The 27,700-nt window shown below is 31.9% G+C and overlaps 1 protein-coding gene across 7 annotated transcripts in view; it reads left to right on the top strand.

Moving 5' to 3' along the window:
- dop (microtubule-associated serine/threonine (MAST) protein kinase dop) overlaps positions 1-27,700 on the top strand; it is a 256,094-nt gene that overhangs the window by 182,304 nt on the left and 46,090 nt on the right. For 5 of the 7 annotated variants that reach the window (XM_080158449.1, XM_080158448.1, XM_080158447.1 and 2 more), the window contains 2 exons: positions 19,743-19,860; positions 25,510-25,597. In XM_080158449.1, the coding sequence (XP_080014575.1) occupies positions 19,743-19,860; positions 25,510-25,597 (206 nt within the window). Of the gene's footprint in view, positions 1-11,438; positions 11,493-11,959; positions 12,162-12,431; positions 12,896-13,841; positions 15,200-16,015; positions 16,401-17,157; positions 17,469-19,742; positions 19,861-25,509; positions 25,598-27,700 lie in introns of those variants that run through there. The other 2 variants (XM_080158450.1, XM_080158451.1) reach the window with 2 other exon arrangements.

Raw genomic sequence — 27,700 nt, 5'->3', positions numbered from 1 at the left:
AATTTCACCCTCTTTTCCCACTGGGTCATCATAAATTCTATTCATTATATGTAACAAGAATAAAGTAGCTTTTCCCAAAAAGTGAATGTCGAGCAACTGAGGGGCCTTTACCTAAGGGGCTATAATCTTACGGGGCACCCAGTACCTAACATAACCTAAGTCGATGTAAATAGCTTTAAAATAAGCACTTTAAAAGCAAGTATATAAAATAAATCGGCTAAAAATAAATATCTTTACCGTAAAAATTTCCCAAACAAATGACTAAAAAAGTCTGCCTTACCCCATAAAATACGGTGAAGGTCGAGTGATGACAAAACTAATTAAAAACACATTTTTGCCCTAAATTTTTAATATTTTATCTTGTTAAAAATGCCAGCAAAATCTCTCAAATTGGCATTGGAATATCTTTCAACCTTCATTACACACTTTTAAAATTTTACTTTTTGGTTAGGTTCAATAAGACATAGTAGGAAATTAAAGTGATATTATCAAATCATCAGAACTACAGAACATAACAAACTGCTATTTCCCCCTTTCGATTCCTATTATAAAATTAACAGCATCTGTGTCTGTCTGCACCGTAGGATCTCGCTAACCGCTAAACAAATATTGTTCTCCTCAACAAAGTTGCTTCTCATGGGTCTGAGGAATATAACTATTTTTAGGGGAGGGTACCACCACCCTCCTAGAAACAATGACCCTTAAAAAAAAGTATATTTTACTTTTTCTTTTTAATACTAAAATTGAAAATGGGGGGGGGGGGTGTACTAGAGGCCTCTAGGGGCGTAGACGCCGGTTATTCATATGATATACAATATAATTATCTGCTATACTAATATTTTGCAATTATGAAACAAAATGCAGACATGTTAGTATGCGGAAGTAAATGCACACCTGCTTTGACAACAAATAGTTTAGGGTTAGCTATGGCTAAAATGTCATATATGGGTTCCTTAGTCATTATATAACATTAATTTAACAAGGATAGCAACATCCATAACAGCAAAGTTTTAAAAAATCAGATAGCCAGACAATGGAAAATAAAAATCATAATTACTTAAATACAGGATTCCTTATATACTTAACTTTTAAGAATAATTTATAGAGATGCTTTGCTAATACCATTATACCTAATCCTCTTTTGGTATAAATCAAAGTATAATTATATCATTTAATATAACTATAAGATTGTTTAAAATGGGAACAATAGTGCATAATTGTTACAGAAATCATCAAATCAAGCTTGAAAGGGATAGGACAATTCTAGCATGATTCTAGATAAACGATAGAAGCTATCCACTGCTGACAGAAGAAATGTAGAAAAGAAACACTTTTGAAAATAGAATAGTTTCTAAGCCTTGTTTGAACTTTAATGTTAAATTTGACGTTAGAAAGAACTCTAGGCCATACTTTATATCTGATGATTCATATTTCACATGTTAGATATAATATTAATCAGGGCTCTTAGGGATACCACAAAGACCCCCCTTCCCCTCACTCCACCGCCACAATATGATAAGCCAAATTAATCTTAACAGTTTTAACACTTTTTTTGTGCACTCTAATGTAGACTTATACCAAAGCTTATAAATCAACAAATGGTAGAACGAATTGTAAACTTTTGGGAGGTATTATTTACAGTTCATTGTCCCCTTCCTCCCTGAATATAAAACATACACACAGTACAATTTAAAAATTTTAAATTTAAACAGTTTGAATATGAAAATAAAGGATAACAGTTTATTAACAATATATATAATTTAAGTGATTATAGGCTTTTTATTTTTCATATACAAAGTAGAACGATGTCTTTCTGTCTGTTTGTTTGTTTGTTTGAAGCGAAGGATCTCGCTAACCGCTTGTTTGTTTGTTTGTTTGTAGCGAAGGATCTCGCTAACCGCTGAACAGATCGGGTTTTCCTTTACAGGGTAGCTTCTCATAGGTCTTGGGAAGGTTTATAACTATTTTCTTGGAGGTGGAACACCCCCAACCCCCCCCCCCAAAAAAAAAAAAATTCTTTTTAAAACTAAAATTGAAAATTGAAAATTGATTACCCCCCCCCCCAAAAAAAAAAAAAATCCCCCCCTAAAAAAATAGAGGTTAGGGGCGAATCCACTAGTTTTTCATAAAGAAAAACTTGTTATCAATTGATGACAATTACGAGAGGCTAGTATGATTTAAGATAGAGAAAATAACATACTGCCTAAGTTCTTATACTTATCTTTTAATACATCGTAAGCACAGTGATCCAAAAATCTAAATGTTTCTAAATGGTGCATGAATGGTTACATTGAAGGAATTAGATGATAGTTTGGGACACCCTGTTATTTTATATTGGACAGTCTGTAGATTTACTTTTCATTCAAATATGCATACTTTCATACTTGCTTTTTGGTATACCCTGTAAATAAAAATTGGGTACCCACGCTGAACGCTTATAACCTGTTTATTAAATACTTTTTTTACAATTTTGGACACACTGTTGATTTATTTTTTTTATAATATATTGGACACCCTGTAGATTGAAATCTTTTAATAACTGTGATTAATTGTTGTAAATAAAATTGAATAGCATGCTGGCACACAGTTATAGATTCTGAAAACTAGTTACTAGAAAATTTGCTGACTCTACACAGACTAGCTAGAACAAAAAAGGAGACAATCAGCTCCCTTTATAACAAAATTCAATGTCTTTTAACGACAATACAAAAACTTTGAATTATTTTGTATACTAATTTATTGTTGTTTTAACTCTTCATTTGATGCTGCTCTACTTATCAGGGATCTTAGGAAAAGAGCAATAAAAGAGAAATTAATGTACATCAATGCATTGATCTTAAACAAAATTACCCCTTCCGTAGATTAAAACTATTGGTTAATGAACCAACCAATAACATTTAAATAAAAGTACCCAAAGTTTTTAAGAAAACATGATTATAAAACTTTGGGTATTAGTGCAATCAATCAATAGCCCATTGTCTCCTCTCTCCCTGGCTACTGTTCAATAAAATTTTCTTTATCCAGAAACCTTATTTCCGTCCTTACAAGTAGGTCCATCAGAATTGAAAGCACCCCTTTTCTGAGTTAATCGACCAGAATTAATTTGGTTTAGGTCAGTAAGTAACTGCAGGCAAACAGGGGATAAATAAGAATTTATATCTTCTACATTATACATATTTTTCTTTCTTGTGTTTTTTCTTTTTCTCCCCCTGCCTGTCTGTCTGTCTGTCTGTCTCTCTCTCACTCTCTCTCTCTCTCTCTCTCTCTCTCTCTCTCTCTCTCTCTCTCTCTCTCTCTCTCTCTCTCTCTCTCTCTCTCTCTCTCTCTCTCTCTCTCTCTCCCTCCCTCCCTCCCTCCCTCCCTCTCTTCCTTTCTCTCTCCTTTCTTAAAAATTTCTTTATTTCCTTTCAATACAAAAAGGGGATTTAAGACAGTTATATTTAAGTTCTTAGCCCATATAATTAAAAGCTACCAAATGTATAATTTCACACTTAAACATTAGAGATAGACCTAATTTAATATCCATTGTTCTATTCCTATATCCCTACCTTTTTTTCTCTATTCCTTCTTCACCATTCTTTTTTTTAATTAGAGTATTTAAATTTTGCATTAATTTTAGTTGCTGATCATAAATAAAATGCACGTAAGTAAAATAATTTAAATAGGCGCGTGCACAGAGATTTTAAGGTTGGGGGAGGGGGGGGGGGTCTGATAATTAAAGTTTTCTAAAAGTGGATGACCCTATAATTTTTTTTATTTAGGGTTTGTTATTTTCTTTGCCTACCGAAACTTTCTGTTTAAAATAGCCCAAACCCAGGCTAGAACCAACATGAAGCCTCCCTGCCAAATAGTTTCAATATCTTAAAAGCCAATACATACATACATACACAACTTAATACCGTAGTAAAAAAGTGTTTGCAGACCTTTTATTTCTCTTCGTTTCTATGCTGAGAAATTGTTGGTTTTAAATAAAAAGGTTTTTAAATTGATTTACACCACTAATGATGATAAACAAAAATAACCCTTTTTGTTAATTAAGATTATTTGTTGAAAAGATTGCAAGATGGAAACTAAAAAAAATCAAAATTCAATGTAAGTAACCTCAGTTTTTGAGCCATCAAATAAGAATTTGTGAATTTTAAAGTCCAATAAATGCTCTCTCCTTTCTAAAAAAAACGTTTTTTCCTAAATATCAGTCCTTGTAATTTAGTAATAGAAATAACAACAAGAAATAATCCAATACTATGATTCTAGATCACGACTAATAGTTTTATTTACAAAAATATCAGGAAGAGAGGGGACTTGGGGCTGTTAAATCTTTCCAAATGATTAATCTGAAAAGCTTTTGTCAATGGTGAATATTTTAACAAGGCAGATTTTAATCAGGGCTCGGCAGCTGTGACTAACCCTTAAATTTAAACCTGGATGCTCGGATTAAAAAGAGGGATTGTCATAGTTGGGTCCAGGTTTGGAGTTTCAGCTGAGTTTTTAGCCCCTCGGTGCCTTCGGCACCTCGGGGCTAAAAAACTGGTTTTAATCTTATAATTGTACATTTTTATATTCGTAGAAAGCTGTTTATAATACGATGCGAGAAATAACTATTCTCGTATTCATTCGAATCCGGTGGAAGGAACCGGTTCTCATCCATACGAAAAAACTATGTCTATCATCGAATTATATCCAGCTTTCTATGAATATAAAAATGTACAATCATAAGATTAAAACCAGTTTTTTTTAGCCCCGAGGTGCTGGAGGCACCGGGGGGCTAAAAACTAGTTTTAATCTCATAATTTTACATTCTATATCCGCGGAAAGCCGTTTATAATACGATGCGAGAAATAACTATTATTCTCATTCGGGATGTATATCAATTTATCGCCCGTTACCTTATTCATTAATATCCCTGAGAAATATAAACAATCATATATTCTAAAGTAGTTCAAGGCAGTGGCGTGCACAGGATTTTTACGTTCAGTTAAGCCAGGGCACTTATTGCAGACAACCAACCCTTTGACTGCACGACCTTTTTTTCTGGAAGTCCCAACTGTCCATGGTAATAGTGTACGTCTGTTTTTGTCCAACTCCCCTACGCCCGCTATACATGGCGTGCATATGACAAAACATTAGTGGGTAAAACTTTTAAGGTCTTAAGCTATGACGCGGTTTTTGTCCAGATTCGAACCCCTTACCTCCCTAACGGGTGCGTGTTACACCACAGTTACTACGGTATTGCTAAATTTAGCTGGCCTTTTCTTCTCTTTAAATTAAGATACATTATTCAGCTGTCGTTAGTATGGCAAGATATCTCCCCTCCTTATTTGATAAGAATTGTTTATTATCTTAATTTTCATATCATTATTCTTCAAAAGACACTAAAAAACTTAATTTTTTGAACCTATACTTTTTTCTAGTAATGACGTTATAACTTCTTTAGTCTTCTTTGAAATAGAAATAGCAAAATGTCAGAGTCAAAAGTCAGAGTTCACTGCTAGTTTAAACCAACCAATCAAGATCTAATGAATGTGCTCTAAATTTTCTGAATTAAACCTTTGGACACTGGGAACAAATATCTCTACGGTTAATTAGTTGATACATAATTAAATCATACAGAATAAGTTAGTTTGTCTTACATTGTCAAAATTTTAAAGAAAGAGAAGTTCCTTTTAATAAGTTTATAACAAATATGGTCAGGACATATAAACAGCCATTTAGTTTTGCTTCATAAATGATCAATGGGGGTGTTTCTTTGAACCAACAAAAGTTTCCCAAAATTGAAAATAAAAAATACGTTTGCAAGGCAAATAAAAGCATTATGATGCCTGTCTATATTAATTAAAAATCACTTAAACGGCTGAACTTATATGGTTGTGCTTTTAAGATAAGCTATGCCTTGGTCTCTGGATGGTTTTAGTCTATTTTCTTTTAAATCTTTCCTGTGTAGATTTAATCATTTGCAGAAAAAGTCTCCAAATATTTTTTCTTGTGTAATCTTAAATTTTACTGTTTTGCTGAAGAGTAAAAACTCAAAAGTTTAATATTATGAAGCTAGAGGGGTGAATTATGGTGGTCTATATGACCCCACCCCACACAAAAGAAATATTCAAAGGGGGGTGGAGGGTTCTTTATTAAGATACCTTTAAAATTTACGTAAATATTTTATAGTGTTGATCATTACTATGCCCAAAATTTTAAAAACTTAATTTGCCTAAATTTATTATTCTTAGTTTATCATTAGATATATAAAAATAAATATTTATTAAACAAATAATATATGAATTTAAATTCGATCTTATCAAGCTATAATATTAGTTTGTTAATAATTAAGATTTAAGTAATGCCAGTGCCCTGTTTAACGTAAGGCATTACGTTAACTTACAATATCAATTATGTCGACAATTCAATGCACAGTTAAAATAACAACATAAATATGGATATAATTTTTTAATAACTTTAACGTTCACCCCCAAAATTTTTTTTGTAAACAAATCATGACGGTAGTGGGACCTCCCCTTCCCCTCCAACTATTACTTTTTAAAAATTTTCATCTTCCCTGATCACTGAATTTAATTTTAATCCAAAACTCTACCACACCATAGCCAATTAAAGACATGATAGAGTCTTTTTACATTCGATACCCTTTCATGTGCTATACTTTAATAATGCGCTGGGTTAAGGATCCAGAACAGTCAACAAACACCCCCAAACTGGGATAGTCTAGGATGATCTGCCTTCCCCTATTTTTAACACCCCCCTGGTGAATAGCTGTGCATGCCACTGATCCTATTTTTATCGCTCGCGGCAGTGTGCACTTAATATTACCCCAGTTGATCAAAAATTCATTTTTTTATGAATTATTAGCAGATAGATATTTTTGTTTATATTAAGTTACATATGATTCAATCCCTTAATACGTGCGACAAAACTTCTTTAAAAAAATATGGTTGATTTACTACTTGGATGAATTGAACAAAAACTGCTCTTTCGAACCAAAATGTCTTTTAACTAACAATATGATTGGATAGTTCAAACACTTTGTTCCTATTGGTCTAATTAAGGGATTGTTCATCTATAATTTTTTACCCTTGAATAAACTAAGCAGTCTCACATCCCTGTATTTATATATAGTTTCTATTGGTCTAATTAAAGGATTGTTCGTTCATCTATACTTTCTTACCCTTAAAATAAAATGAGCAGTCCCACATCACTGTATTTATATATGTATAGTGAAACAAACTATATATAGTATTATATAAAGTAGTAAGCGTTTTTTGTCTGTCCCGAAGGATCTCGCTAACCGCTAAACTGATATTGTTCCTCTTTACAGTGAAGCTTCTTATAGGTCTTGGTAAGGTTTTAAACTATTTTTGGAGAGGGTGTCTTCACTTCCCTCCCCCCCAAAATTTAAACTCAAATTTAAAAAGTGATAAGGTCAACTTTTCCCCCTCCTACCAGTGCCCCTAGAGGCTTCTAGGGGCGTAGCCGCTAGTATACTATATTGGTTTAATATATGATGCATAGCTATAGCGTTGCCTTTAATTTAATTCACAAACTATCAGCTTTTCTATCTACAAATTTTAAGTTTTTCACAATTGAAAAAATGGATTAAAATTTATCAAAACTCAATTTTCTGCAATATCTTCAAGCTATACGATATAAATTTAAGGGATTCCAATTTTTTTGCCATTTACTTATCTCTGTATATCTCCAATCTCAACCCAGGGATCTTAAGGGAAAAGACAACAGATGCAAATTAATGCACATCTAAAATTTAGTGAACAAAAATACTTCTTATGTAGATTAAAAATAATACTTAAAGTTTTGGACTCTGAATGCAAGTTTTAACTAAGAAATCAAGATTTAATGAAATTAATCAAAGTTTGAAAGCCAACGAATAAGAAAACATCATTTAAAACTGTATATTGTTACAGTTTAAAGTCCCCTCCCTAATAAATTTTAGCTTCAATTGGAACGCACAGTTCAATCGGTTGAGGGCGATTAATGGACAAACTCATACTTTTTCTTCTAAAGAAATTAGATTTATCTTTGCCAAGCTACTGATAAAAAAAATATCCTTGTTTTCTTAAAAGTTGAATTATGTCTTTTGAACTTACTTCATGTACATGTATTTGTATAACTAAACAAATGTTCCATATGTACAACTAGGCACAGTGGATCCAAATATAAAAATATTAAAAAAGTATTGTGTTTCTCGAGTCTAAAGATAACAGCCTAAAGCAGTAAAAACTAAATTTCAACCTTTTTTCTTAAAAAGGCAATTGAAACACCATAATTTTTTTTTGTAATATAAGTATTTTTATAATTTGGGAGTTTTTGAAACCCTAAAATTAATTCATTTTAAATAACTTTATACAGTTTAGTATAACATAACGAGAGTTTTACTCTCTGTCAACTTTTAGATAATGTTTTTATCCAATGTTGCCCCGGTGTGGATTGTGTCTACATCTTTAAGTCAGTTTGAAATAACTAGGGTATACTCTCTGTCAACTCATAAATTATGTTTTTATCCATAGTTGCCCCAGTGTGGATTGTGTATGCATGTATAAGTCAGTTTAATATAAATAAGGTTATGCTCTCTGTCAACTTGTAGATAATGTTTTTATCCAATGTTGCCCCAGTGTGGATTGTGTCTACATCTATAAGTCAGTTTGAAATAACTAGGGTATACTCTCTGTCAACTCATAAATTATGTTTTTATCCATAGTTGCCCCAGTGTGGATTGTGTATGCATGTATAAGTCAGTTTAATATAAATAAGGTTATGCTCTCTGTCAACTTTTAGATAATGTTTTTATCCAATGTTGCCCCAGTGTGGATTGTGTCTACATCTATAAGTCAGTTTGAAATAACTAGGGTATACTCTCTGTCAACTCATAAATTATGTTTTTATCCATTATTGCCCCAGTGTGGATTGTGTATGCATGTATAAGTCAGTTTAACATAACTAGGGTTATACTCTCTGTCAACTTTTAAATGCCACACAACTCATTGTTTCTTTTTTTACATGGAGCAAAGCTACTCTACAATTTGTTTGGGAGAATATTGGAAGTTCATTTGATTCACTCTCTTTTCTTATGGGGAGGGGGGGGGGGCAGATAAAGACAAATACAAAATATTACAATAGGGTATATAATATTATTATTGTCCATTATTCTATCACTGTATTTTCAAGCCTTGTTTATAGCCATTCAGTTAGTTTTATCTTCTGGGGTCCTAGTCCTGCAAGGATTTCTTTTTGCCTTAAAAACCTAAAACAACCAATACAAATATGGTTTTAAAAGAATATATTGTAACAGGGGAGGGGAAACTTTTTAACACTGTGGTCTTTTTAATAGTATTCTGAAGTCTTTAAAAATAATATACCTTTGGAAATTGATTGAATATTAATCAAAGAATATTCTTATTTCTTTAAGCGGCCATTTCTAAGATAGTTTTTTTGCAAATACACATAATAAAGAAACATTTTATCTCTATAAAAAAGTCCACATTATTGATTTTCAATTGAAAAAAAGCACTTAAAATATCATTTTAATCTAATAAATCATATTGTCATAATGAAATTACAGATAATGATAAAGGTGGGATAGGACAATTGTAACTAAATTAATTTACCTTTCACTCACTCCTAATATATGTTATCTATCAGAGACGGAATTTCACACGTGATATTAGGGTAGGGATGAGTTTATTTACCCTCCATCTTCCTATCCCTGCATTCATGAGATAATTGAAATTAATGTAGTGAAATTTTGATTGCAGGATTTCTAAAATCTAATGATAAATCAATATATTGGATATTGCATCTGGATAAAAATAATTTTCCACCAATTATCTGCCAGTCGAAAATGATCATTGTTGAGACGAATTGTAGTGTTTTTCTGTATCCTATTTGCATGAATAGATTTCGCTAAATAATTATAATTAACAGAGAAAATTTTAAAAGTTTGAATCCAAAACAAATTTATAGATTTTTATATTTATTTTTACATAGATTAACCTATCTTCTATTCATAAAGATATCGGTATTACTACTAAATATATTATCTTTACTAAAACATATTTAATCTACATAAAGACTGATTCAGTACTTATTTGGCTTTGGGAAAGTTTAATCTAGTTTTCCATATTTTCGATTTTAAAAAGATTTGCAGTATTAAAAGTTAAAACGATGTATCCATTAAATATTTTATTACCCATTTAATGCTGATATACAAGGATATAAAATTGAAATCATCAAAACATATGGGGGGTTTATTGGTGGGATATAAGGAATAGGTAAATGGCCCATTTTGCAAGAATTAATTGCTATTAACCTATTTATTTAGTAAGATTTCCAATCAGCATTAATTAGGGTTAGTATTAAAGAGCCCTGAATGGTTAAGGCTCCAAAATGAGGATGATTTCATTAGCCAAGCTATATTATGTTCCATTTGGGCGCTCATTGAAAGTGAATTGGCCTTATCTTTCTTATTATTAATAGATTTTGAAATAAAATAAAAATAAAAAAATGTTCAACTAACTGATAAAATTGCCCATTACAAATGTGGTTTGCTTGTTATTTCTGCTCTACTTAAGGACATAATTGTCTCTTTTGATAATTTCTTAATTACTCATTCGTTTCTTCCTGTATTAAACTTTTAAAAATATATTTTAGCTCTAATCTGACATCTCCTTTAGAGGATAAATCTTTGGAAAATTTGTGTTTGTAAGTACTTAAGTGTCATACTGGCAATTTAAATCTAACGAGATCTTAATGGACAAACACACACATACACACACACACACGCACATACATACTTCTAGATACTTCAATCTAATAAATCTCATGTCTATCTTCAAGGGGTTTGAGGAATGGGACAATAGACGGTAAATTAGTGTTTCAATATATATAACTAGCGGCTACGCCCCTAGAGGCCTCTAGGGGCACTTGAGGAGGGGGGAGTCGAATTTGATAACCCAATTTCTTATTTTAGATTTTAAAAGAAAAAGTAAACAAAAAAATTTTTAGGGGGGGTATATTTTGTTTTGGGGGGGGTTGGGGGTGTTCCACCCCCCAAGAAAATAGTTATAAACCTTCCCGGGACCTATGAGAAGCTACCCTGTTAAGGAGAGACCGATCGGTTCAGCTGTAAGCGAGATCCTTCGGTACACACAGACACACAAACAGACAAACATCCTGTTACTTTAGTATAAGGATTTTATTATATAAAGATATACAAAATTATACCCAATATAGATCAAATTGTTGTTTGAAAATTTTAGATACTGCGACTTTGTTCAACCCAGTCAAGACTCAATATTAGCCAACGAATGGGAGAACTTTTGGTGGGGGACTTACAGATGTGTGCTTATTATTGCTGTGCTACTTATGGAAATATATGTCTTTTTATTCTTGAGGCTAATAATATTGTTTTATTTCAGCTATGAGAGGAGGTCTGAGTAAAGATGTTTCAGTGGAAGATGTTAAGCTACAAGGCAAAGGCTATACGGATAACAACTAAATCCATACATCCCTGAAAAGAATATTTAAACGCCTATGCTCCCATGCTACACTTTTCAAAAAAAATAGCCATATATCTCCAATAGTAGACAAGTAAATTTCCCCTTGAGACGGACGGGCTGACAGACAAAAGAATTAAAGAGTTGCTTTGCTACTAATAAATGTAAAAGATTTCCTCAGGAATAGGTCAATGAACCATAGATTAATCTACCTCCCAAATATGAAAGTCTTTATAGTGCCTATAAAAAAAAGGGGGATAAAGGCACAATATATAGCTTCCTCAGATATAAAAACCAAATCATTGATAAAGTTAGTAGAATATGGCATTTTCTAATCTAACCTTTGCCCAAAAGAATATAAAGTTAACTAATAGTATAATAAGTTTGGTGGTAAGACTCATTTAACTAACTTCTTAGCTTATCCGTATAACCCTGAACTGCAGGTGAAGAGCTACCATGACGAGGAGCGTAGAGAGGGAGCACTCGGTCTCAAGATAACCTCCATACAAGAGGAGAAACTGGAGGAGGAAATCCTGGCAAGTAGTCCTGCTCAGGCTGATGCTGATGCCGCCATTGCTGCTGCTACCGGTGGTGCTGCTGTAGCTGCTGATACTTTTCACAGTAAAGCACTTCTTGGTCAGCAAGGTATTAGATTTAATTTGCTTCTGGCTCATAATTAGTTCATCAATTTTTGCTTCAAACAAATGGACTTAGTGACTAAATTATAATATAGATTAAAAGCTCGAGATGTACTAAGGGGAAAAGCTATGTGTAAATGGAAACAGGATAACGGGAAGGATTTTACAATGACATATCTCTAATTAAATCTGTCTCATGACTAAACTCTAACTAAAGCATGACTCATTACACAGTTTTCATATTTATTAAAATTTTTAATATATACCCTTATCTCAGGTACAGCAGCCGCTGCCAGCCAGAAGCTGCCACCAGGAGGCGGCTATAGGATAGGCGACACCAACAAGCGGGAGTCCTTCACTGTCTCCATCACCTCCATCATCGAGGAGAGCGAGGAGGAGTCCTCTGGTGACCAGCTGGACGAGGACAGGCAAGGTTCACGGGAGGAACGGCAGGGGCTGTTCTACGAAGAAACTCTAGCGGGGCGGGAAGACACTGTCTTCTACAGTTTTATGTCTAGTATTGCTGAAGAGGATAGGGATAGTTCTGCTTCCATGAATGTCGATGATGTCAACAGCAACGCGGCATTGAGCTTTATTTGCAAGATGGAGTCACGGCGCAAGTTTGGGACAATTCTGCCGGGGACTATTGGCACTCCTGCAGGGATTGAGGAAGGATCATGTGCTGTTGGAGAGCAGCCACTTGGTAGTCAGCAGCCATTTCAAGCAATTTGTGATGTTCAGGTAGGATATTCTTGTTTTATTTGGAAAAAATCTTGTTGAATTGGTGTGTTCTTTTAGAATGAGAATTGAGATAACAGCATATAGGAAAGCAAGAAATGTTAGAATATAAGCTCTTGTCATCTAATGAATAGTTCATTTGCAAAATTTGGAGCTGCATTTTTATTAGAGCTTACTTATAATTGAATTTGTAAAGCTTCAAATATATAGTGATTTACATATATTTGGGGGAAATGGTAACAAATGCCTTTAGAAAATATTGCAGAGCTCACATTTTACTGAAAATAGGTCAAATTATTACCAATTTAAATGAAAAAATGGGAATACATATATCTTTTATCGATTTGGGATATCTATATTTCTTTTAGCAATTCAATAAACGCAATCATTAGAAAACTGTGAATTGATTTTTAGGAATTTTTCCGTAAGAAATAAAATATGCTTACATAATAAATTTCTTTGCTTCATTGATTCATCTAAATCGATAAACATTTTTTGCAATTTCAACTAAAGAAAAATGTGAAAAATTTTGCTGTAATGTCCTCTTTCTTGCAAATGCAATTTTAATTAGTCGAATATAATCCAAAAATATTAATGTTTATAGATAAAAAGGATCCAATTTGAAAAAAGCTTTGATATAAATATAATTGAACTTTAAGGATAAAAGCTATGTATTGATTTTTTCTTATGAATTATTTAAAGAATTTTCCTTATTATTAAAATTAATTGAATTCTTTGTTTATCTTGAATATTTCCTTACTCGCCGAGGGCTGTAAAACTCCCATCTAACGGCGGAATCATGCAATATCTTGATTTGCTTTTGTCAATCAGCTGTTTACCCCACCCACTTCCCTTTCACTAATTCCCTTTCCTCTCTCCCCTCTCTCCCTTTTACTTTCATCCACCCAAGGCAAACCAGTTCAGGCAGACAATCAATAAAATTCGGATACTTTGAATTGTTTTGGATAGTTGGATGAGTCATCAAGTGGGATCAAAATTTTGTTTATTCAATATTATGAAGCATCAACGTTTTTGTAGCGCATTTTATTTCGAAAAAGTAAAAATCAAAATCTTCAAATGGTATTTTGAAAAAATTCCCGAAAGTATTTACACCCGAGTTCCATTTGGAAAGGGGCAGATTCTTGTGTTCGTGACGTGCTTACTAAGCCATGGCTTCAACCAATAGCTGGCCTGTATTCACGCACCATCCTTGCGTTCATTGGTGGCCTTTACACGAGTTCTTCGGAGTTACACTGTAATTTATTATATTTCTTGATAGCGTTATCAACTTTTTAATTGAATATATATATGCTTAATTTCATAACCTTTACAAAAAATATTTTTTTCGTGTTTTTAAAATTGTAAAATCTTGCTTTCGATAAGAATAAAAACATTTTTAATATTTTTAAAAGACTTGTTTTTGATGACTTTTTAATAAAAAATAAGTTTGTATTTTTAAATTGTCATTCATTTTGTTAGGAAAGCTTAAAACCTAAAGGATCTCCTATTTTTTACATCATTTAAAAATATATTTTGATAATTTTTCTATTTCAAAGCAACACAAATGACTTTTATTTGATAGCATTGAATTATTTTTATTGTTACGGTAACCGCGTTATAAATATTAGATAGAGGGGGATTCAGTTCGAGGATTTCGTTATATGGCCGCTCTCATATTCATTGATTTATTTTAATCACAATAGGAATTAAGCTGTAGTTGATTATTTATTATTGTGATTTGTTCATATAAGAATTTAGGGAATCCGCTCTTTTAGTGAGTGAACTGTAAGAGTGTGTGCGTCCGTCTGTCTGTCCGTCCGTGTGTGTCGTGACAGTAAGCAAGGGAGTGAGAGCCACCCTCCCCTCCTGGCCTTTTACATTATTATATACACACAACATATATAGGCAATACAATACATATTAAAAATCAAAATATAGTCCACATGGAGGCGATTTTAGCCCATTTTTTATTATTGTTAAAAGTTTCCTAGCTGGCTAATAAGCCAAGTTTTTTGATAATGTTGTTTCTTTGGTGAAAAGGTGATCTAAACACACATGTTTTTATAAATGTTTTTGTGATGGTTTTCTTAAATTATATTGCATAGTGACCCAAAATGGCAACGAACGAGCTGAATTATGGTTGGAGGCTTTTATGACTGAGTTTTTAGGCACTTTTTTGAGCAAATTTGCCACCCTTGTAACGTTTGAGATTAATTATGACCTTTTTTAACCTAGCCTAAAGGTTTTTTCCCACTCTTGGGTTCTGTGCAGGTCAACATGTGGAAGTTTAAAACTAAATTTTTCCAGGTTAATCATTTTTTGTACTTAATACCATGAATTCCTTAAATATTTATTGAAATGAAAAATAGAATGTTACTATTTACAGTTTTGTTCTGAAATATAAATGAAGAAAAATATTTAATTTTTTTATAAGATAATAGGTATATATTGTAATAAATAATAGTGAGGGTAAGGTCAACTCTTGAACTAAGAGTTTTTTTTTTAAAGAAAAAGTGAATAAAATACACATATAAACATCCTACTTTTATTCAAGGATTATTCAGAATATAAAGAAGAAAAAAGGGACAATACCTTTTAAATTAAATTAAAAACCCTTTGTAAAAATACTCTTTTAAATATAAGCTACCAAAGTCAATATCATGCAGAACTAATTTGGGAGAGTGTATATAATATTATATTTTTAACTTTAATAAAAAGAAGTAAAACATATTATGAAATATTAATTAAACTATTGAAGCATATTAATTAAAAATTAAATGTATTGATAGAACTATGTTCAAAAGAAATTCTATTAAATAGAATGCATTTAAAAAGAAAACGTTAGGTACCTATTGCGTTAGATTATTCTTAATTATTTTTTTATAATTTCAATATTTATTAGGGTTTCTATTCGCGTGTGAAGCTTTTTTTCTGTCAGATATCGACATTAAACTATCTCTAGTCATAATGTCTCACAAGAATAGTATCAAATGTTAGTTTTTGGTAATATCACTTATTTTTCAATATATTATTGACGTATGAATTGTGTAAGTCAGTTAGGAACTTTTACCTCGAGTCATTTAGTTTTTCAATTACACTATCTTAACCATTTTTGTATTTCAGTTGAACCCCAGTCACAACAACAGCGAAGGGCGTAGCAACCGTTCCTCCACCCCGCCACCGCCATCTCCCCCCATTTCCGTTCACTCCGCCGACTATAAGGATGGCGATTCCAAAAAGGAATCACTATCACGCACCTCCTCTACATCTTCACAGAGCAGCATTACTCAAGCCCTCACGCACCAGGAGACTGCAGCGGGTGCCAGCCAGCCGCAGCATGTTCTAGAGCCGCTGCCACGGCCTCAGCTGGTGCTCAACATTGTGCCATCTGAGTCTGACGGACCTGTGCACGGTGGTCATGGTCATGGACATGGACACAGTCATGGTCATGCACATAATGAGTCTGGAGAAGATATGGCGGGATTCAGATTTCATTCTCCTATTCATGGTAAGTACACAAAAGGGAACGAGCCAGACTGAGAATTAAACATTATATGGGATTACAATGGATTCTTCAAGTGAAATAATCAATAATTTTATGCATATTATAAAATATACCTAACTACTTGAAAGGTTAGCTTAGAATCTGCTTTAATTTCACCAGAATCAAATTAGAATTTTTAGAAATTATCCACAGAAACAATTTTGATTAGAATTCTAACTCGAATCCTTAATTTTTTGCTTCGGACAGGGCAAATAAAAAGAAATTCAATTTTGATACCTAATTAGGTATGAAATATATTAGGTACCTACCTAGGTAGTTAATTTTATCAAAATTATTGAAAGATTCCTAAGCATATACCTACCTATATTAGTTTTTCTATATCCTTCCTAATGTCTAAGTACCTAATGTATGGTATTCTTGGTTTCGTACCTTACTTGTGATATAAAGTTTTAAATTCTTCAAAATAGAACGTAGATTTTCGCAATAGAAATATGTTTCATGGGAAAACCTGTTAAATAATCATGCACTGTACACACACACTCGCTGGCTCATGACTCATTTTTGCATACCATTGCATTTCTGATGCAGTTATAACTATATATCTATCTATCTAGCTACTTATCCTCGTATTTTTATACAAAAATGATAATTGTCTTTTAGTTAGGCCGTAATGGCATTGGCGGGAGTAGAGTTGACGCGATAAAAAATCATTGCAAAAATTTAGGTATTTTATTGTAATTAAAATTATTATTTTTTTCAGGTCCTGGTTTGAAATGCAGCGAGCCATGCCTTGGCACGCACACAGTTCTCAGAAACCCTCGTTTCCAGAGCATCATGGCGTCTGGCGGCGGTGGTCCTCCCCCGCCAACGCCCACATCTCCGCTGCCGCCGCCCCACATGCCAACAGTCGACAAGCTGGCCCTGCCGCCTGACCAGCGCAAGGGCATGTCGGCGGCCGGCAGCGGCGGCATGTCACGCAGTATTTCGGATACTACGCTGCGACGTGCCGCGCTCCATTTGAACCTGAGCCAGTCGGTTTTACCATCATTTACTTCGTTACAACAATTCAAGGTAGAAAAGATGGAAAAACAAAGAAGAAAAAATTGTATGATTCATAATATTCTAGATTATGAAATTGTCTGGCCTGCCTGGTCAGTTCACCTGGTCTGCAAATCCTTGATTTTGGCCAACCCCCCTCTCTGCCCACTCAGACCCATGTCAACAATCAATGAAATTTTAAATCGGCGGCGGGGTGATGAAAAATAAATGAGACAGGGAAAGAGAGGGAGGTGAATGGTTGGCTGCTGCGTGCACAGAAGGCAAAGCTGCTAAAAATATCTTGTGTTTCTGTTCTGTGCCTTTTGCGTCATTTATATTGAAAACCTTTATCGAAATTCTGGTGAAAACTGAGTAGATCCAACTCTTTATTCTTATTGCATGTCTATGCAGAAACAGGGAGAGATATTCTGAGAAATAAAAAGTAGAAAAACAGGGCAATTTATTGGCGAAGAACAAAACCAATAATAAAGCTAAGGCCCTAAACATGTAAATATTTTAAAGCTATTACGTGGTTGCCTTTTTCTATTATTAATTTTTGATAATATTTCTCCCTTTTATTGTTTCTGTTGAAAATATTAAGAACAATATCTTGCATGTTTTTCTTTTATTTTATTTTAAAGTCAGGTTAAACTTTTAATCGTGATTATCAGTTTTAAGTTTTGATGTCGATTTCTTTAAGATTTTTTTTAGGTATTATAACTATTAACTTAATTAAATTAGGTCAATAGAATTTTTTTCATTGAAGTGAAGGTTGCAGATGTAGAAGGGGGATTTTTTCATTAGTCCAAATTATCTATGTTATCATATTACACTTAAAATACAAGAGTTATCTAAACCTTTTTGGTAACAAATTGTATGCATTTACTTTTTAAAAAATAAATCTGCCCGAAATCTGCATCTTAAATTCTTAAAACAACCAATTTCGATTATTTATTGATTTTATAATGTAATAATATATTTGAGAAACCAAACACTATGATATCTATTTTAACTTTCTTTTGCTCAAACATAACATGATCCAAATAACTATATCTGTTTATGTCAGTGTTACTCTGATAAGCAACAGGTAATATTAACATTATAAAAATCTGCTAAATATTGTGGATTTATTTCATATAGTTTCCGTCGTCGTAATGTCATGTGACATTAGGACAAAGATTTACCTTAGTAGTGGGGATAAGTATTTGGGAAACAAATATAAAAATAATATTTGAACTTTGCTTGCGCACCCAGCCTCTAGGGTGCCGGTCTGCAAGTTAAAGAAAGTAGTATCTAGTCTTTTTATTTAAGGCTTCTTTTGAACAATACCAAGCTTCCCCTTACAATGTTTACCTATTAGTCAGCTGTTTTTAATATCTTTAAGGACATAATTACTTTATTGTATAATGTATATCCCTTAAACTTACAAACATTAATAACTACTTATTGAAAAGATTTGCGTTTTTTAAACGCACAATATTCCAAGTTTGCATGTCATACCTATCATATATTAATACGACACTCGACATGAAATAAATACTTATCTACCTACCTATCTATCTTACATATCATGTAATATGTTCAATAAGGAAAAAATGATCTTTGAGAAAAAATGATAGTTACTTCAGATATTTAATATTGTTCAGGGGTGTATGTTTATTTTAATAGGTTAAGGTATTGATTTACTTTTGGTTTTATCCCTTTTTGTTATTAAAGGAACTCGCAACCCCTTATCACCCTTATTTTCAACTTCTAAAAAAACTTTCAAAATCCTTGAATAATCTGTAGTACTCTCATTACTTCTCTTTAAAAAAATATTTAATTTGGGAATATACACCCCTGACATTTTGTCTAAATACTCATACAAGTGTTAATTTCATGACCTGAAATTTTATTCAAACAGTCAAGGATACTTTCAAGGATTTTGTTCTTTAAAGCTTAAAAAATTTACAGTTTGAAATACGTTACTAAACACTTCTGTAACCCACTATTTCGTTAAAAACCGTTATTATCATTTGGGCGATTCTCCGATAGGCTTCACAAAATATGAAACTAAATTTTTTTCTGATGGTGGTACCCTTTCTAAAAACAAAGCAACTAATACTTTGACTTTAATAGTGAATAGTTATGACTTATGATACCTAAGAAAATCTTTATAGCAATTCGATTATCAATAAAATGTTATTTCGCAATAGCTTTGAGAAACAAATAACAAATTGTATTAAACATGCATCTGATATACTGATCTTATCCTTTTAGCTAGGTAATTAGTTTTAAAAATCTAATGAATTTTGTTGATATTTATAGAAGGAGCTGTCTGTATCCCGGCGAACCGCGAACAGAAACCAGAGGAAGTCTATGATAGTCCAAACTAGTCCCACTCTGCCCAGATGTCATAGCCCAAATGCCGCCGTTTCTCCTCTAGGTATGTTTTAGCTTTATATAGCAGCGTAGCTGCTTAATTACTTTTAAGATGATCCGATTCTTTTACAAATTTAATGCTAACCCTAACGGCTTTGATCCTTAAGCCTTTGGAGGGTTAAGATACTCGTCTTGTCATCCTAGAGCCCACATAAAGCTTCCCTTAAAAGCAATCGAGCCTTTTAGAGATATTTAACTCCAGACAAGAAAAAAAAATGGATGAAACAAACAAGAAGGAGCTGAAGGATTTAAATTGTCTTATCTGAGATAGGTATCTATTACTTTTTTTCTGAACCTTATGAAAAAAAAACCTGCCGACAGACACTCAAATGGACGATGCTATTAACTAAGAGATAGTTACTATTGCCCGAGTTCGAACACTTGACCCTATTCCAAACAATAAGTCCAAATGAGGTTAATAGTCGTACTATAAGTACTTAATGAAAAGTTTTTAGAATAAATGTTAGTATAAAAGTTATTATATGAAAAGTTTTCATATTAAATGACTCATTCTTTTATCATAAAGAAAATATAGTTAAGAATTTCATATAAAACTGCCAAAATTATTATAGCAAAATATATTTAGCTTTCAATAAATATGATAATTTTATCAATTACAATTTTTTTTAGAGTTGCACAAGTATCTTTAGTACATTGATAATAATTCCCAGATTGTTAAGTTTTATTTCGCTCTTAAACCTTACAAGGTTTAATCTGCTAAATATTTATTAAAAATATTTCTGATTAGAAAAAAATCTTCCAAAAAAGTTCGTTGACGCATTCCAATAGTTTTAAGTTTATACAATACTACAAAAATTATCTTCCAATAAAATGTAGCAAATATACATTGATATAATGATGTACCTACATTCTTTAATTTCATAATGAATTACACTTTTTTCTCAATAATACTTTCACCTGTTTACAGTTTTGTAACTGTTTTCCTTTCTACATAATTGTTTTAATTGTGTTACTAGGCTGAACAATATACAGCTGTTAAAAAGATAATTTCTAGTTGATACAAGAACAATTATGTGGATAAGCAGCGCAGCAATAGGAAACAAACATTAATTTCAGAAAAGGGCATTAAAATGTTATACATGGATAAAAGAGAAATTTTTTGGTTTAATGATTTTTATGGAAATCCTAAGCTAAGGCATTTAAGCATAAATCATAAGAGATGACTAACTTTGGACAGGTGTTATCAATAAATCACAACTAAGTCATATGAGGTTAAATTTTTGAAGTCCATTAAAAAATTAAGGTCAATTTTCAAATGACTCAGTGGACCAATTAGTATTTATAATACCTATTATAATTAGAATTATAAAAAATTGCTATTTTTTTATAGGTTCATTATTAAAACACTTGTTGTAAATTTTTGTGGTTGATTAAACTATTATATTTTATTAAAAAATCATTCAGATGTTACTTAGATACCACACTGATGCTTAATCATAACAAACAAGAACACATTGGTCCAACAATACGATTTAATTTTAAAATCAAGAACAATCTCGTCAACTTATAAAACAATAAAAATGATAATTCAATGCAGAAGATAGAAATGAAATAATCTTAATAAATTGCACTTTAAGCATTCATATTATTAGCAAGTAGATAGGCTTCACAGACAATTAACTCTTTTCATCTTCTGAAATTGCTGTAGTGTCTTTGCATTAGTAAAACACTATTTGATATGGTAAGTGAATACACATTGCACCTTTTCTTAGGCCAGGGCATTCTTCCCTTAACCCACAGCAATAGGTCCTATTTTTTACGTCTTTTGTACAGCATTGCAAAGAGAAATGGAATCCCATTAACATTTAGCGGACGTAATAAACAAGTAATAACAAAAACTTATTATAGAGTAGATACGATTCTTGACAATATCCTTTGTTTTAATTTCAAATATTTAATGTAATAATAAATTCAATACAAAGATATTTTGTTTCTCAAATTACTCACATTAAAATAATAAAAATTTCATAATTTCCTATCATAAGGGGGGGGGGGGGAAGTTCTGACACTTTTGCGTAAACAGTGATTATAGGCTTTATCTTTGGACTGAGAGGATAGGTTATTAGGGATAAAATCATTCTTATATGATGAATTTCCCCCAGATTTAAGATTTTTTGGATAGGCCTCCAGGTGGTCTCTCTCCAGGTAAAAATAAAATAAAATTTTTTTTTTAAGAGTTAGATGTCAGCTTATGAGACTAAATATGTATGTTTTTTCTTCAAATATGCGAATAACAATAAAATAGAAGCATATTTTGTTTTATAAGTTAACCTCTAACTTTTCAAAAAATAAATCTTATTTTTAATTTTTACCTGTACAGAGACCACCTGGAGGCCTGGAGCTCCGGAACCTGGAGGCCTATCCAAAAAATCTTAAATCTGGGGGAAATTCATCATATAAGAATGATTTTATCCCTAATAACCTATCCTCTCAGTCCAAAGATAAAGCCTATAATCACTGTTTACGCAAAAGTGTCAGAACTTCCCCACCCCCCCTTATTTGAGATTATCATTTATTTACAAAGCAATGTAGCTTAAAATATTGGCATCTTGTTAAAGCAAGAAAAGTCGAAACGAAAGCTTAAAAATAAAAGACAAATAAAGCAAAAAAGGACATTTTAGGCCACTTAAAAACATGGGTCATCTCAAAAAACGCCTATCTCAGAAAACGCCTATCTCAAAAAACGCCCATCTCAGAAAACGCCTATCTCAAAAAACGCCCATCTCAGAAAACGCCTATCTCAAAAAACGCCTTTTTCATAAAATGCCCACTACATTTAAAAAATAAAGCCTAATTTATAAAAAGTATTCAATAGAATAATACAATACTTGTCATTCATGATCTCTTATCTAAAACACAAATAAACAGTTACCAAATCAACCAGTTAATAAACTATGTACAAAGATGGATAAAATGGTAAACTAAAGAGTAGCTGCTATATTAAGATAATAGGGATAGTTTAAATAAATGGGAGTAAATTATTGTAGGGAGAACTCATTGAAGAAAAGGGTTTAATTACTGAAGCTCATTCAAAAGTATATCATTTTTTAATCTGGTAAAAATAAGAAGGAATATAGGGATAAGACATTAAAATAACCTCACCCTATTTTTCCCCCAAAATTCATCAAATATGTAGGTTGGTAAATTGTTAAATAGAAAATGTTAAATTGCTTTATGATTTGTAATAATTATTCTAAACTAATTTTTTATTTTGAGGAACAGCTATATAATTCTGATAAGTTTAAAGCATATCATACTCAATAAATATTTTGTATATTATTTGTGTATGTTAATAATTATATAACATGAATCTAAAATTTCTTTTAAGCATAATAAAAACTAGAACTAAATTTTGTGTTTTCCAAACTATTTTTCCCTTCCTTACACCCTACCCAAATTTCACAACCCTATTTTTAAATCTACCCATCCAAAATTCCACAACATCTTTATGAATATCTCTTAAGAAAATAGATAAGAAGTATGTTTTGATAGAGCTCATAGTTGTTCATCTTATTGTAATAACTGAAAAGTAAACTGGGTTGTTTGCAGTAGATATATGAAATAAAGAAACTTAAAACATGAATTTAATAGGTAAAAGTTTTTGTTATTTAGTTGTGATCAAGTGCCTTAAGAATGTAAAAGTGTGACATTATCCTTCAGGGATAGATATTTCGATATAAAGATTTATAATGTATATATTGTACAATATTCACAACACCTTCCTAGACTGAAATGTTTCACTGCAAGATAATTTTTAAAAATGTAGTAGGCATTTTAAGAAAAAAGCGTTTTTTGAGATAGGCGTTTTTTGAGATGGGCGTTTTTTGAGATAGGCGTTTTTTGAGATGGGCGTTTTTTGAGATAGGCGTTTTCTGAGATAGGCGTTTTTTGAGTATAGCCAAAAACATTCGCGAGCTTATTATTAAAATAAGCCTTCCGAAATATTAAGAGACCAACTAATCTAATCTTATTTGTTTCACATTTATCTATTTATTCTAAATTAGAACTAAATTGGTCATTATCTAAAGAAAGTGTCCTGTTCTGACACAGATAATAATTAGAACAGGATAAATATTGTTCTAATGAGAATCCTCTTTTCACTTTAAAAAATCCTCTAAAAATATTTTATAGATCCAATTTGAAGGAGGTATAGGACATTGGACTTCAAGTTATATTCACCCACAAAAGATATATAAACTAATCTCTTATTAGTTGGTTATAAAACTTACGGTACCTTTATTACATTTTGATAAGTTTTTCAATTTAGCAGTGTCCAATTTTTTCTACCAATAAGTTAAATCAAGAGACGATACTTTGTCTCATCCAATTTAATGGTGTACATCAATTTATCGTCCATTGTCTTAACCCCTAATTTTCCTGGCTTTATAAGCATCTTGTTTTTAGTTCAAGTCTCCTTAATTTGACTAATTGAATGTAAATCAACTTATTCTTGGAATTTCAAATATTGTTTTTAGGAAAACTATTACTCACAAAAGAGATTAACATAGTAGGACTTTACTGTTTTACTTTAGAACTTTAAAAATGGATTGCAGGTAGATTCTTTAATTGTAAGCTCCTTTGTCAAAAAAAATATTTCTAATATTACTAGGTAGGTAATATGCATATTTAAATGAATTATCAAAATAAGTTTATATTACAGTAGAGTCTTATTTGGTTTATCTTTAAATATTTTAGATCTTTATCTGTCTATTGATCACATTTAGCTTTTGACAAGTAAAAAGGGGGGGGGCGAAAGTGACACTTTTTGAAACCTAAACTAAGAGTCAACAAAGGAACTCAACTAAAAAAAGGGTTACAGGTCTGAGATTTTGCATGGCAGTTGCTTTATAGGGGTACAATATGGAACTGTGAAGAAACGGCGGCGCAACCGCCGAAAACCGCCGTTTCCCGCCGTAATTTTTGTTGCCTTTTCTCGGCGGTTTTCGGCGGTTGCGCCGCCGTTTCTTCACAGTTCCATATTGTACCCCTATAAAGCAACTGCCATGCAAAATCTCAGACCTGTAACTCTTTTTTTAGTTGAGTTCCTTTGACTTTTAGTTTTGGTTTCAAAAAGTGTCACTTTCGCCCCCCCCCTTTATCCATAATAGGATATTATCATCTATAGTACAATTAATTCTAACATGCTTAATTTTAAATCTATTTAACTACAACTCCTGGTAAAGAGTTTTAAGTAAAATAAATCTATGGGTACCTTCTTATAAAGTAGAGAAAGAAATTGAAATAATAAACATGCATTTAAGACACCTGTAAATCAAAACTAGCACTTTGTTTATATATTTATCTTACCTCGCGTCATAAGCTTATGTGTTCTTTACATTTTTAATTTCGTTGGGCTGAAGGGATCGAATCCCAGCACAAACTGTCATATAGACTAATACTGCTAAACCAAACCCTTGAAGACATATGTAAGAGTCTGAAGATTTCTTTGGCTCAGACGCAACTTTATATCATGCATGATAAGAACTTGCAGCCTGGCAAAGGTCGAATAATGAAGACGTTGGCTGTACTTAATGCTTTAGGACATGCTCCTAGTCTCTGAAATGAACAATATTGACTAAAAATCAAAGATACAAGTTATCCTGCCCGTCCGAATTAAAAATGTTTTGTTTAGATTCCCCGAAGGTGTCACCGTCTCAGTTTGCCTTTGTGAACATGAAGAAGGGAGATGGAAGAAGATGGTCTGTTGCCAGCCTACCCAGGTATAGTCCTCGAAAATTGATGTAAAATTAATATTAAGTCCAAACAGCACTTAATTGAGTCTTGTGAACCCATTAAACAACTAAGTCATCTAAAAAGATAGGTTAGGTTTATAAAGTTTTTGTTAAAATTAAAGGTTAGTGTTCAAAAGGTATTTTTTTGTTCAGGTAGGTATATTTATGAAATGCTATTTTTAAAATAACACAAAACCGTTGGAAATATAACATTTTCATAAAAAATAAGCAAGACACATGGACGTCCAATTTCTATGGATGCTTTTTCCCCATGCGTCTAGCTTCCAACAAAAAATATTTCCTATTTTAACAATAGATATAAGGATAATTTAAGATATCTAGAAACAGACCGTTCTAACCTTTGAAAGTGCAAGCAATTTTTATTTCCTCTCTTTTTTTCAATTGCATTTTTAGATGGTTAAGAATGGTAAATAGCACCCCTATCTCTCTCTGTGTATGTATTGTGTAGGCTTATCATGGCTTTCATACAAAAGAACAAAATAAAAATAATGTAAGTGTTGGTATTTGTATTATCTTTTAATAGACTAGTGGCTACGCCCCTATTATGTAGGCGGTCTATATTTAAAAGGGCAGAGAGGGGCTAGAAAATAGCTTAAAGCCGTCCCACAACTTGAAGTTGGGAAAAAATAGCCTGAAACCATCACAGGAGCTATATGAAGCTTACCTGAATTATAGAAGTTGTTTAGATCTTAAGCCTCAGGCACACAGACATCGTTCTACAAGGTTTTATAGAGTACCATTTGAATTTAAAAGTTCGCTTATATATTCGGTCTGTTTGTTCCCTAAGCTAGCAGAAATAATATCTAATCTATATGAATAATAATAAACGTATTAGCCTTGTTAATAAGGAAATAATACTAGAATTAACATTCTAAGACTCTTTTCTTTCACCCAAACATAACATTATAAAAATCAATTAAAATCGCCGCATAAAAACTAGGAAATATGTACAAATTAGCTAAATCGTGTGAACACCTTTATTGATGGTTGCAATACAGTTACATGTGTGTGTACTTATATTCTATGTTGCAGTTCAAATTTATATCAAGACTGGCGGCTGCGCTCCTATCATATAATATTTCTTTAAAGTTCATTACATACAGACCGACATACTGACTTGTAAAATAGCTTTTGATAAGAATTTTAATGCTTTTATTACATGATAAAAATTTTCTTAGGTACTATTTTTTTATAGTTTCAAAAACACTAGGTAAATATTTTCCTATGAAATTAACGTCAATAAAAAAGAAACGTCAGTTTTTTTCTTACAATGACATGCATTTGTATTAAACAGATTTAAACTATTTGGATTAACATTTAAATGTAAAAACAATTTAACTGTATTTAATTCAATTTGAAAGCGTATTATGTTTTTGTTTTTTAAGTTGAATAATTAACTGAATAAAAAAATATTATTAGAAAATTTTGTATATGGTTAGGTATTGATCTAACTTTTTCCAAATATATAAAAAAAAATATTAATATGAAGCTTTATTCAAAAGGAGAACTCAATAGGTTAGCTAGATCTGTATGGACAGACGGACAGACATCATATTAGTATACATTTTTTATTTATGAATAATTTTTATAATTATGAGGCTATATTTAAAAAAAATTCTCCTTGCAGGGATCTAAGGAATAAGAAAAATGACGATAAACTGAATTACAATAATTAATTATTTTAAACAAAATTAACCCTTCTCTTGATTAGTTTAACTGGTGTAAAAGTTTGTACCAGCCAATCAAGATTTAATAAAGTTGTCCAGCCAACATAAGATAGAAATTGTTTATAAAACTTTGGGTACTTGCTTAATTTATGGCCCAATGTCCTCTTCCTTCTTGGCTGTTAGGGATGTCTCCAAGTGCCCCAAAATTCCAGACATATTTATACCCCATCTCTCTCTATTTTTGTATATCTAAGTCTGAAATCAAAGCACGTCCTTCTCTCAACTTGAATACACAAAATTTCAATGGAATATACAAGCATACAATTTTATATTTCAATAATTTTCATACAGGACATTGCTCTACATATATTTGTATGGGCAAGGTAGCTCATTTATAATTCAA

The sequence above is a fragment of the Acartia tonsa genome, chromosome 4 (assembly GCF_053477335.1).
Source record: "Acartia tonsa isolate MP-2025a chromosome 4, ASM5347733v1, whole genome shotgun sequence".
NCBI lineage: Eukaryota > Metazoa > Arthropoda > Copepoda > Calanoida > Acartiidae > Acartia > Acartia tonsa.
Note: the sequence above shows the minus strand (reverse complement) of the source record. Positions and strands in the feature narration are given on the sequence as shown.